We start from the raw sequence: 12,301 nt of genomic DNA, 5'->3' as shown, positions 1-12,301 counted from the left end.
CTAGACACCACAGTAGCTATCAATCAGCTACAGATCTGAGTTCTCTCCAATCCCGACCACTGTCAGTCAGCACCAGCTGTATATGGAACGCGTTCAGCTTCGGCGCCTGTACATCTCTGACATACACGTGCAGCGGCAACATAAAGAGCTTGTACAGAGACAACTTTCTTTTTCCCCGCTCAGCCAATCACGGGTGGCAGGGGTGACCCCACTGTATCCAATGATTGCAGGGTCAGCAAATCATCAGAAGCCGGAAGAACACTGAGGACCAGTCAGGAGAATATGCCACATACAAGATGACGGACTGAATCCACAATATAGTAGAGTGATCCAGAGTGATGTGACGGGGCTCTTACCTGGGCAGGCCTGTGGGTTACAATCCTGGAACTCCGTAGCCGACCCCATGCAGGGCTGACCGCCATTCCGTGGTTCGGGGTTACTGCAGGTTCTTTTCCTGGAGCGGAATCCCAATTCACAGTCCCGAGAGCAGCCTGACCATCCTCCCCATGGACTCCAGCCTCCGCTGACCACACGAGCCGGGGTCTTACCGCTCCGCATCATGTCGTCCACAAGAGCTGCAATATAACAGCGACATTTAGTGCCGTACTAGTCTGTATGCTGTATGGCATCCGGCAAAGCCCTGTAACATGGCAGACCATGGGCGATTCCCCTGACATACAAGCCAAACTAGACAGTGACCCCCAACCTAAGGCTTATGGCTTAAACTGTAGCTGTCATTTCAAACATTTTTGTGGAAATGAATAGTAGAAGTGATTTTAAGAAACTCTGTAATAGGTTTTATAAGGCAAAAAAGCCTCTTTCCACACTTCTTATCTGCTCATTATCAGGCAAAGTCGTCTTCATTACAGAGGAGCAAAGGGAAGACTGGTTTGCTGAGTCCATTATAACCTATTTAGGGGGTGAAGGGATGAGTGAGCAGGGAGAGCAGACAGGCAGCTGTACAGGTTGGAGACTGTCTGGGCACATAAGACGCTGGATTCACAGGTCAGAAAGGTCAGTGCTTATCTGGGAACTTGGTGAGAGATGATTGCAGGATGTAGCGCTGTGCAGGGCTGCCTTTTCTCCTCTCTGTGCTCACTCATCCCCTTGGCCCCTCCCCTCTCCATAGAACTTAATGGACACAGAATTCCTGCTTCGTTTGGAGTGAGGGGGGAGGCTGGGAAACAGCTTTGTGAGTACAGAAGGAAACCGTTTTCCTTAATACAACCTATTACAGAGATTCTTATAACCGTTTGTACTATTGAAACTCATAAAATTTCTGAAAAGTGACATTTACATGACAGTTACATTTTACAATACTACAACTCCCATCATGCCCTGACAAGGCTGGTGAGTACAGCCGCTGACACTCACAGTCGGTCTCACAGGCTGCAGAACCGTCATTGGGACAGAATCGAGTCTCTGTTTTCTTTCTCCCAAACTGCAGCTCATGGGGGTCGGAGAGCTGAGCGCGGCAAGTGTAGCGGAACCTCTGCTCCTGGCGGGCTCCGCCCTGTGTGATATTGATAGTCATCCATGGCGTCCAGGGAGTGTTTCTGCGCACCTCCGGGCACGACTCAGAGTTACACATCCGAAATTCCTGCAAGAAAGGATTCACACGTTACTGGACAGGATACAACTGCGCGCTGCGGAAAACGTCACCCCATGCAGAGCACAGCGTTGCCGTGCTGTGTGCGGAGCCGCAGGCCTATCACCCTGCTAGGAGCTGATGACATCACTGCAACACTGCGCATCCCACATTTCCACTCATCCCCACTACAGCCCAGCCCCCTGGGTGGAGGGTTACCTGGGCGCACCCGGGGCAGGTGTTTCCATTCTCGCAGGTGCGCTGTCTGGAGTGAATGCCTCCGCCGCAGTCCGTGCTGCATTTACTCCATGAACCCCACGAAGACCAGAATATGGGCACTGGGCAGGGACTGTTCTCATTGCAGAACCTGAGTTAGGAGACAAGAAGATCAGTCAGAGAAGGCACACGGTAATACAATACTGCGCCAATTCAATGGAAAGCCGTCAAATTAGCGCATTTCCCTGGCTGTGATAGTAACCCTTTAATAACGAGATCGGAAGATGTCACTGCGGGGGGCGGTAAGGATCCACTCCGGTATTGCTTTACTGCAAGGGAGGAGAACACTAAGCAGGTACCGCCTCTTTAAGAGACCCATTAGATGCCCTATTACCTGGGAGACCCCCACAGTGGTGAGCGGCGCAGGTTACGACTGGTAAGAGGGCAATAATCTGTAATATAGAAGATGTCAGCATCGCTCACTGATCATCGGCTGGATTACTCCGCTACTTCAAATAACTGAGTCATGGAGAAAGTGAATGTGCGGCCATTATCCACTAATATATGACGGCTCCAGAGGAAGGTCAATGAGGGAGGGCAGCGCCGGGGACGCCGGGGAGCAGACAATTAGCACAATTAACAGAATATCGACCGACCCAACGCCCTTTCTGGTTTCCACATGAAATCCAGTAAAAGGTCGGACTGGCAGCGCCGCCCGCCCAGGGTTAAACACCCGGGAAAGGTCTCATTAAGAAAACAGTACAGAATGGCGGCCATTACCGGAGGCGAGGAGCCGGGAGCGGCCGCATTAACATTTATATCAATATTACATGAGAGTGCGCCAGCGTCTCATTACATGTACATCATGTAACTTAGGATCAGTACAGGATCAGTAATGTAATGTATGTACACAGTGACCCCACCAGCAGAATAGTGAGTGCAGCTCTGGGGTATAATACAGGATGTAACTCAGGATCAGTAATGTAATGTATGTACCCAGTGACCCCACCAGCAGAATAGTGAGAGCAGCTCTGGAGTATAATACAGGATGTAACTCAGGATCAGTAATGTATGTACACAGTGACCCCACCAGCAGAATAGTGAGTGCAGCTCTGGAGTATGATACAGGATGTAACTCAGGATCAGTAATGTATGTACACAGTGACCCCACCAGCAGAATAGTGAGAGCAGCTCTGGAGTATAATACAGGATGTAACTCAGGATCAGTACAGGATCAGTAATGTAATGTATGTACACAGTGACCCCACCAGCAGAATAGTGAGTGCAGCTCTGGGGTATAATACAGGATGTAACTCAGGATCAGTACAGTGACAGTTACAAATAGATAGTAAGTTAGAAAGCAGTGTGTGGCCCCAGGATATAGGACCCATAGGGATCTCCTGCTAAATATATGTACACTGCTCAAAAAAATAAAGTGACCCCTCAGATAACCCCTCCAAGAATTGAAAGAATGAAATCTTCTCAGTGATACTTTGTTCTGTACAAAGCTGGATGTGCTGACAACAAAATCCCACACGTCATCACTGGGAATCCCATGTATTACACAATGGCGGCCTGGAGGCTGATCCAACTTTGCTGCAATGTCCTTATACCAAGTGCCAGTGAGGCTGAGTATTGTGTGTGTCCTCCACGTGCCTGTATGACCTCCCTACACCACCCGGGCATGCTCCTGATGAGGTGTCTGTATGACCTCCCTACACCACCTGGGCATCCTTCTGATGAGGTGGCTGTATAACCTCCCTACACCGCCCGGGCATGCTCCTGATGAGGTGTCTGTATGACCTTCCTACAAGGCCTGGGCATGCTCCTGATGAGGTGGCTGTATGACCTCCCTACAAGGCCCGGGCATGCTCCTGATGAGGTGGCTGTATAACCTCCCTACACCGCCCGGGCATGCTCCTGATGAGGTGTCTGTATGACCTTCCTACAAGGCCCGGGCATGCTCCTGATGAGGTGGCTGTATGACCCCCCTACAAGGCCCGGGCATGCTCCTGATGAGGTGGCTGTATGACCTCCCTACAAGGCCCGGGCATACTCCTGATGAGGTGGCTGTATGACCTCCCTACAAGGCCCGGGCATACTCCTGATGAGGTGGCTGTATGACCTCCCTACAAGGCCGGGGCATGCTCCTGATGAGGTGGCTGTATGACCTCCCTACACCACTCGGGCATGCTCCTGATGAGGTGTCTGTATAACCTCCCTACAAGGCCAGGGCATGCTCCTGATGAGGTGGCTGTATGACCTCCCTACAAGGTCGGGGCATGCTCCTGATGAGGTGGCTGTATGACCTCCCGACAAGGCCGGGGCATGCTCCTGATGAGGTGGCTGTATGACCTCCCGACAAGGCCCGGGCATGCTCCTGATGAGGTGGCTGTATGATCTCCCTACACCGCCCGGGCATGCTCCTGATGAGGTGTCTGTATGACCTCCCTACAAGGCCGGGGCATGCTCCTGATGAGGTGTCTGTATGACCTCCCTACAAGGCCGGGGCATGCTCCTGATGAGGTGTCTGTATGACCTCCCTACAAGGCCCGGGCATGCTCCTGATGAGGTGGCTGTATGACCTCCCTACAAGGCCCGGGCATGCTCCTGATGAGGTGGCTGTATGACCTCCCTACAAGGCCCGGGCATGCTCCTGATGAGGTGTCTGTATGAACTCCCTACACCACCCGGGCATGCTCCTGATGAGGTGTCTGTATAACCTCCCTACAAGGCCCGGGCATGCTCCTGATGAGGTGGCTGATGGTCTCCTGAGGGATCGCTTCCCAGACCTGGATTAAAGCTGCCGCCAACTCCTGGATAGTCTGTGCTGTAACGTGACGTTGGTGGATGGAGGAGACATGATGTCCCCGATGTGCTCAATCGGATTCAGGGCTGGGGAACAGGTGGCCTGTCCATAGCTTCACTGCCTCCATCTTGTAGGAACTGCTGACACACTCCAGCCACATGAGGTCTAGCATTGTCCTGCATTAGGAGGAACCCCAACCGCACCAGCATATGGTCTCACACGGGCTCTGAGGGTCTCATCTCGGTACCTAATGGCAGTCAGGCTACCTCTGGCAGCATTACCGACCCACTGCCAAACCGCTCATGCTGAAGGACGTTGCAGGCAGCAGACCGCTATTCATGGCGTCTCCAGACTCTGTCACATGTGCTCAGTGTGAACCTGCTCTCATCTGTAAAGAGCACAGGGGGCGCCAGTGGTGAAATTTTCAATCCTGTTGTTCTCTGGCAAATGCTGCCCGGTGTTGGGCTGAGAGCACTACCCCCACCTGTGGACGTCGGGCCCTCATAGCATCCACATGGGGTCGGTTTCTAACCGTTTGTGCAGACACATGGACATTAGTGGCTGCTGGAGGTGATTTTGCCGGGCTCTGGCAGTGCTTCTCCTGTTCCTCCGAGCACAAAGGCGGAGGTAGCGGTCCTGCTGCTGGATTGTTGCCTCCTTCGGCCTCCTCCATGTCTCCTGGTGTACCGGCCTGTCTCCTGGTAGCCCCTCCAGCCTCTGGACACTACGCTGACAGACACAGCAAACCTTCCTGCCACAGCTCGCATTGATGTGCCATCCTGGATGAGCTGCACTACCTGAGCCACTTGTGTGGGTTGTAGAGCCATCTCATGCTACGAGTGTGACAGCACCACCAACATTCAAAAGTGACCAAAACATCAGCCGGAAAGCATGAGAAATGGTCTGTTGTCCCCACCTGCAGGACCCTCCTTTATTGTCTCTTGCTAGTTGCCAATAATTTCCACCTGTTGTCTATTCCATTTGCACAGCAGCAGCAGGTGACAGTGATTGTCAGTCAGTGCGGCTTCCTAAGTGGATGGTTTGATTCACTTGGAGTTATATTGTGTTGGGTAAGTGTTCCCTTTACTTTTTGAGCAGTGTATTTACACCCCCTCATATATATATATATATATATATATATATATATATATATATATATATATATATATATATATGTGTATCTCTATCCTCCTCCGCCATTGATCAGTTATTCCCCGGCGATCACTAATGAAATACAATATGGCTGAAGTGCTGTTTGTTTACTGAGAGCGGAGAAGCAGATATCATCTTATTACTATAAGGAAACAGGGCGAGATGGCGGTAATGATACAATCTGCGCGGTTCATGGATTACTGAATTATTGATGATGCAAGACGATATCTGAGCGGCTGCAGCAGCGGCGGAAGCCGCAGACCGTTACTTTACATCACGGCGGCATTAACAGCAAAGTGCTCAGGGGTCTCACCGCTCCTCTCGGCTCTGTCCCACGCACACTCTCCCTCCAAAGCGAGGGGCGGGGTTACTGCACGTCCTCTGCCGCACCTGGAAGCCGATCCCGCAGGACGTGCTGCACTGCGCCCAGGACGACCATGGAGTCCAGCCGCCATTCCTGCAGGGAAAAGATAGGAAAAGGATTGGATAAAAGTGGGGACGGATCACATGACCACATCATTCCGGTATTATAGTTGCCCAATCATATATTCTGCAGAGTCACATGATCCATGCTGCTAAGTGTCACATGACCCGATCCTGACCAATCCCGGCGCAGCTCACAAACTCTTTACTATAAAGTTTTTGAAACTTCACCAATCAGCAGAAAAATCTCTGCCGGATGTTTTATGTGACAGCAAAGCGAAGCCGAGCGCGGCGAAACGCAATGAAACTTTTATCACTCCATGAATTATTTGACGCCAGCAGAAATCTCTCCGTCTTTGAACCTTTTATTGGGGAATTTTGACATTTTCAACTTTCTTTGCTGTCACTTTCCTGATTTTAATGCCCTGGGGGCGGGGCTTGGAGGTAATGATTATATAATGACATGATGGGGGCGGGGCTTGGAGGTAATGATTATATAATGACATGATGGGGCGGAGCTTGGAGGTAATGATTATATAATGACATGATGGGGCGGAGCTTGGAGGTAATGATTATATAATGACATGATGGGGCGGAGCTTGGAGGCAATAATATAATGACATGAAGGGGGCTGGGCTTGGAGGTAATGATTATATAATGACATGATGGGGCGGAGCTTGGAGGCAATGATTATATAATGACATGATGGGGCGGGGCTGGGAGGCAATGATTATATAATGACATGATGGGGCGGGGTTTGGAGGCAATAATATAATGACATGAAGGGGGCGGGGCTTGGAGGTAATGATTATATAATGACATAACTGGGGTGGAGCTTGGAGGCAATAATATAATGACATGAAGGGGGCGGGGCTTGGAGGTAATGATTATATAATGACATAACTGGGGCGGAGCTTGGAGGCAATAATATAATGACATGATGGGGTGGAGCTTGGAGGCAATGATTATATAATGACATGATGGGGGCGGGGCTTGGAGGCAATGATTATATAATGACATGATGGGGCGGAGCTTGGAGGCAATGATTATATAATGACATGATGGGGCGGAGCTTGGAGGCAATGATTATATAATGACATGATGGGGGCGGGGCTTGGAGGCAATTATAAATATTATAATGACATGATGGGGGCGGGGCTTGGAGGCAATGATTATATAATGACAGGATGGGGCGGAGCTTGGAGGCAATGATTATATAATGACATGATGGAGCGGAGCTTGGAGGCAATGATTATATAATGACATGATGGGGGCGGGGCTTGGAGGCAATTATAAATATTATAATGACATGATGGGGGCGGGGCTTGGAGGCAATGATTATATAATGACAGGATGGGGCGGAGCTTGGAGGCAATGATTATATAATGACAGGATGGGGCGGAGCTTGGAGGCAATGATTATATAATGACATGATGGGGCGGAGCTTGGAGGCAATAATTATATATTGACATGATGGGGCGGAGCTTGCAGGCGATTAAATAATGACATATAATGGGGGCGGGGGATAGTCATACCTGTCCTATAGTGGTCGTTATCAATTTGGAACAGAAATGCAATAAGAGAAAAATGGCGCCAGAGATCGCTGTGTATATATGAAGGGGATAGGTCTGGGACGCGTCGCCCCCCTCAGTCGGTTATGGATAGGACACATGGAGGGGATAGGTCTGGGGCGCGTCGCCCCCACTCAGTCGGTTATGGATAGGACACATGGAGGGGATAGGTCTGGGGCGCGTCGCCCCCCTCAGTCTGTTATGGATAGGACACATGGCGGGGATATGTCTGGGACGTGTCGCCCCCCTCAGTCTGTTATGGATAGGACACATGGAGGGGATATGTCTGGGACGCGTCGCCCCCCTCAGTCTGTTATGGATAGGACACATGGAGGGGATATGTCTGGGACGCGTCGCCCCCCTCAGTCTGTTATGGATAGGACACTTGGAGGGGATATGTCTGGGACGCGTCGCCCCCCTCAGTTAGTAATGGATAAGACACATGGAGGGGATATGTCTGGGGCGCGTCGCCTCCGCCGCTTTGCTCCTGTATAAGATGGAATATAATTGGAACGTACTAAATAAATAATCTGTGAGAATTAAGAAGAGGAAGAGTCGCCATTAATGCAGCGGGAGAAGTGATGGGGGGGAGGGGTACCAGACGGGCAAAGGTGCCGGGAGACTCATTAACACAGAATTACCATGTAATTAGCATAAAATTAGCGCAGTAAGCAAACACGTAGAGGTGACAGCCCGAACCCCGCGCAGAACATGTGAAAGGCGCAGCGCAGCACACATGGTAATTACAGATTTTTAGAAACGGGAGAAATAAAGTCTACAGCCTGCGACCCTGAAGTTGTGTCTGTGAGGTTATGACCTTTGACCTCTCACCTTTGAACTCATCATCCACCATCAGAGGCCGATACTTGTCTCCTGTACATCAGTAATGGATGAGAGAAGCCTCATGATCAGGACCGCATCGGGATGGATGATGGGGAATGCATCGGGATGGATGATGGGGAATGCATCGGTATGGACGACGGGGACAGCATCGGGATGGATGATGGGGAATGCATCGGGATGGATGACGGGGAATGCATCGGGATGGATGACAGGGAATGCATCGGGTTGGATGACGGGGAATGCATCGGGATGGATGACGGGGAATGCATCGGGATGGATGATGGGGAATGCATCGAGATGGATGACGGGGAATGCATCGGGATGGATGACAGGGAATGCATCGGGATGGATGACAGGGAATGCATCGGGTTGGATGACGGGGAATGCATCGGGATGGATGACGGGGAATGCATCGGGATGGATCACAGGGAATGCATGGGGATGGATGACGGGGAATGCATCGGGATGGATGACGGGGAATGCATCGGGATGGACGACGGGGACCGCATCGGGATGGATGATGAGGAATGCATCGAGATGGATGATGGGGAATGCATCGAGATGGATGATGGGGAATGCATCGAGATGGATGATGGGGACTGCATCGAGATGGACGATGGAGAGCGGACTGAGTTGTCCTGTCACTGGGAGGCACATGTAACTCCTGCCACTGCAGCTAGAGGGCACATGTCTCATATGGAAAAATCCATCTCTATAGTAGGGTGCAGGGTGCTATCAGTCTTTATGGCGGGGTGCTTTCAGTCTCTATGGCGGGTGTGGGGCGTTATCCATCTCTATGGCGGGCTGCGGGGCGTTATCCGTCTCTATGGCGGGGTGCGGGGTGTTATCCATCTCTATGGCGGGCTGCGGGGCGTTATCCGTCTCTATGGCGGGGTGCGGGGTGTTATCCGTCTCTATGGCGGGGCGTTATTCATCTCTATGGTGGGGGTGCTTTCCGTCTCTATAGTAGGGTGCAGGGTCCTAGCCGTCTCAGTGGCGGGGGTGCAGGACGCTATCCGTTTCTATAGCAGGGTGCTATCCGTCTCTGTAGCTGGGTGCAAGGTGCTATAAGTCTCTATAGCGCAGTGTGGGGCACTTTGAGTCTCTATAGTGGGGTGCAGGGTGCTATCTGTCTCTATAGCGGGGTGCTATGAGTCTCCATACTGGAGTGCAGGGTGCTACGAGTCTATAGTGGAGTGCAGGGTGCTATGAGTCTCTATAGTGGGGTGCTATGAGTCTCTATAGTGGGGTGCAGGGTGCTTTGAGTCTCTATAGTGGGGTGCAGGGTGCTATCTGTCTCTATAGTGGGGTGCAGGGTGCTATCTGTCTCTATAGCGGGGTGCTATGAGTCTCCATACTGGAGTGCAGGGTGCTACGAGTCTATAGTGGAGTGCAGGGTGCTATGAGTCTCTATAGTGGGGTGCTATGAGTCTCTATAGTGGGGTGCAGGGTGCTTTGAGTCTCTATAGTGGGGTGCAGGGTGCTATCTGTCTCTATAGCGGGGTGCAGGGTGCTATCTGTCTCTATAGCGGGGTGCTATGAGTCTCCATACTGGAGTGCAGGGTGCTATGAGTCTATAGTGGAGTGCAGGGTGCTATGAGTCTCTATAGTGGGGTGCTATGAGTCTCTATAGTGGGGTGCAGGGTGCTTTGAGTCTCTATAGTGGGGTGCAGGGTGCTATGAGTCTCTATAGTGGGGTGCTATGAGTCTCTATAGTGGGGTGCAGGACACTATCAGTCTCTATAGTGGGGTGCAGGAAATTATGAGTCTCTGTAGTTGGGTGCTATGAGTCTCTATAGTGGGGTGCAGGGTGCTATAAGTCTCTATAGTGGGGTGCAGGGTGCTATCAGTCTCTATAGTGGGGTGCAGGACGCTATCAGTCTCTATAGTGGGGTGCAGGGTGCTATCAGTCTCTATAGTGGGGTGCAGGACGCTATCAGTCTCTATAGTGGGGTGCAGGGTGCTATGAGTCTCTATAGTGGGGTGCAGGACGCTATCAGTCTCTATAGTGGGGTGCAGGGTGCTATCAGTCTCTATAGTGGGGTGCAGGACGCTATCAGTCTCTATAGTGGGGTGCAGGGTGCTATGAGTCTCTATAGTGGGGTGCAGGGTGCTATGAGTCTCTATAGTGGGGTGCAGGACGCTATCAGTCTCTATAGTGGGGTACAGGACGCTATCAGTCTCTATAGTGGGGTGCAGGACGCTATCAGTCTCTATAGTGGGGTACAGGGTGCTATCAGTCTCTATAGTGGGGTGCAGGACGCTATCAGTCTCTATAGTGGGGTACAGGGTGCTATGAGTCTCTATAGTGGGGTGCAGGACGCTATCAGTCTCTATAGTGGGGTGCAGGACGCTATCAGTCTCTATAGTGGGGTGCAGGATGCTATCAGTCTCTATAGTGGGGTGCCTGCCTCTGCCGTCTCTCCGCACCAGGTGACTTGTGTGCAGCGGATGATAAGTCTCCTTCCTTTAGTAACATGTCTGGCGCTCGGTGCTGAGGTGTCAGGATACAAAGAAAGAGAAACTAATTTCCTGCAGCTTTGGAATAACAGTCTCCATATGGCGGCTCAGGCTGCTGCTTACATACCAGTACACCAATGCCGCAACACTGCGCCAGAACCTCAGCAGTGAACGGTCAACAAGAAATCCACCAGCACCTACCTGCCCAAAACCTACAGCCAAATGTGCATTGTCCTAGATAAGACCCCCTTCCCTCTTGTAACATATATAAAGGTTTCCATCATGTCCTCCTTTCCCTTCTTCCCCCCAGTAACATATATAAAGGTTTCCATCATGTCCCCCTTTCCCTTCTTCCTCCTGTAACATATATAAAGGTTTCCATCACGTCCTTCCTTTCCCTTCTTCCTACTGTAACATATATAATGGTTTCCATCATGTCTCTCCTTTCCCTTCTTCCCTCCTGTAACATATATAATGGTTTCCATCATGTCTCTCCTTTCCCTTCTTCCTCCTGTAACATATATAAAGGTTTCCATCACGTCCTTCCTTTCCCTTCTTCCTCCTGTAACATATATAAAGGATTCCATCATGTCCTCCTTTCCCTTCTTCCCTCCTGTAACATATATAAAGGTTTCCATCACGTCCTTCCTTTCCCTTCTTCCCTCCTGTAACATATATATATATAGGATTCCATCACGTCCTTCCTTTCCCTTCTTCCCCCTGTAACATATATATAGGTTTCCATCATGTCCCCCTTTCCATTCTTCCTCCTGTAACATATATAAAGGTTTCCATCATGTCCTCCCTTTCCATTCTTCCTCCTGTAACATATATAAAGGTTTCCATCATGTCTTTCCTTTCCCTTCTTCCCCCCAGTAACATATATAAAGGTTTCCATCATGTCCCCCTTTCCATTCTTCCTCCTGTAACATATATAAAGGTTTCCATCATGTCTTTCCTTTCCCTTCTTCCCCCCAGTAACATATATAAAGGTTTCCATCATGTCCCCCTTTCCCTTCTTCCTCCTGTAACATATATAAAGGATTCCATCATGTCTCTCCTTTCCCTTCTTCCTCCTGTAACATATATAAAGGTTTCCATCATGTCTCCCCTTTCCCTTCTCCCTCCTGTAACATATATAAAGGTTTCCATCATGTCCTCCTTTCCCTTCTTCCCCCCAGTAACATATATAAAGGTTTCCATCATGTCCCCCTTTCCATTCTTCCTCCTGTAACATAT

At 50.5% G+C, this 12,301-nt stretch overlaps 1 protein-coding gene across 5 annotated transcripts in view; it reads right to left on the bottom strand.

Annotated features, from left to right (window-relative positions):
• Positions 1 to 12,301, bottom strand: part of SEMA5B (semaphorin 5B) — a 214,979-nt gene that overhangs the window by 23,916 nt on the left and 178,762 nt on the right. For all 5 annotated transcript variants that reach the window (XM_069982448.1, XM_069982452.1, XM_069982450.1 and 2 more), the window contains exons 15-18: positions 6,079 to 6,222; positions 1,808 to 1,955; positions 1,375 to 1,600; positions 357 to 575 (exon numbers count right to left, since the gene is read on the bottom strand). In XM_069982448.1, coding sequence (XP_069838549.1) covers positions 357 to 575; positions 1,375 to 1,600; positions 1,808 to 1,955; positions 6,079 to 6,222 — 737 coding nt within the window. The remainder of the gene's footprint in view (positions 1 to 356; positions 576 to 1,374; positions 1,601 to 1,807; positions 1,956 to 6,078; positions 6,223 to 12,301) is intronic.

The sequence above is a fragment of the Dendropsophus ebraccatus genome, chromosome 9, assembly GCF_027789765.1.
Source record: "Dendropsophus ebraccatus isolate aDenEbr1 chromosome 9, aDenEbr1.pat, whole genome shotgun sequence".
NCBI classification, from domain to species: Eukaryota; Metazoa; Chordata; class Amphibia; order Anura; family Hylidae; genus Dendropsophus; species Dendropsophus ebraccatus.
Note: the sequence above shows the minus strand (reverse complement) of the source record. Positions and strands in the feature narration are given on the sequence as shown.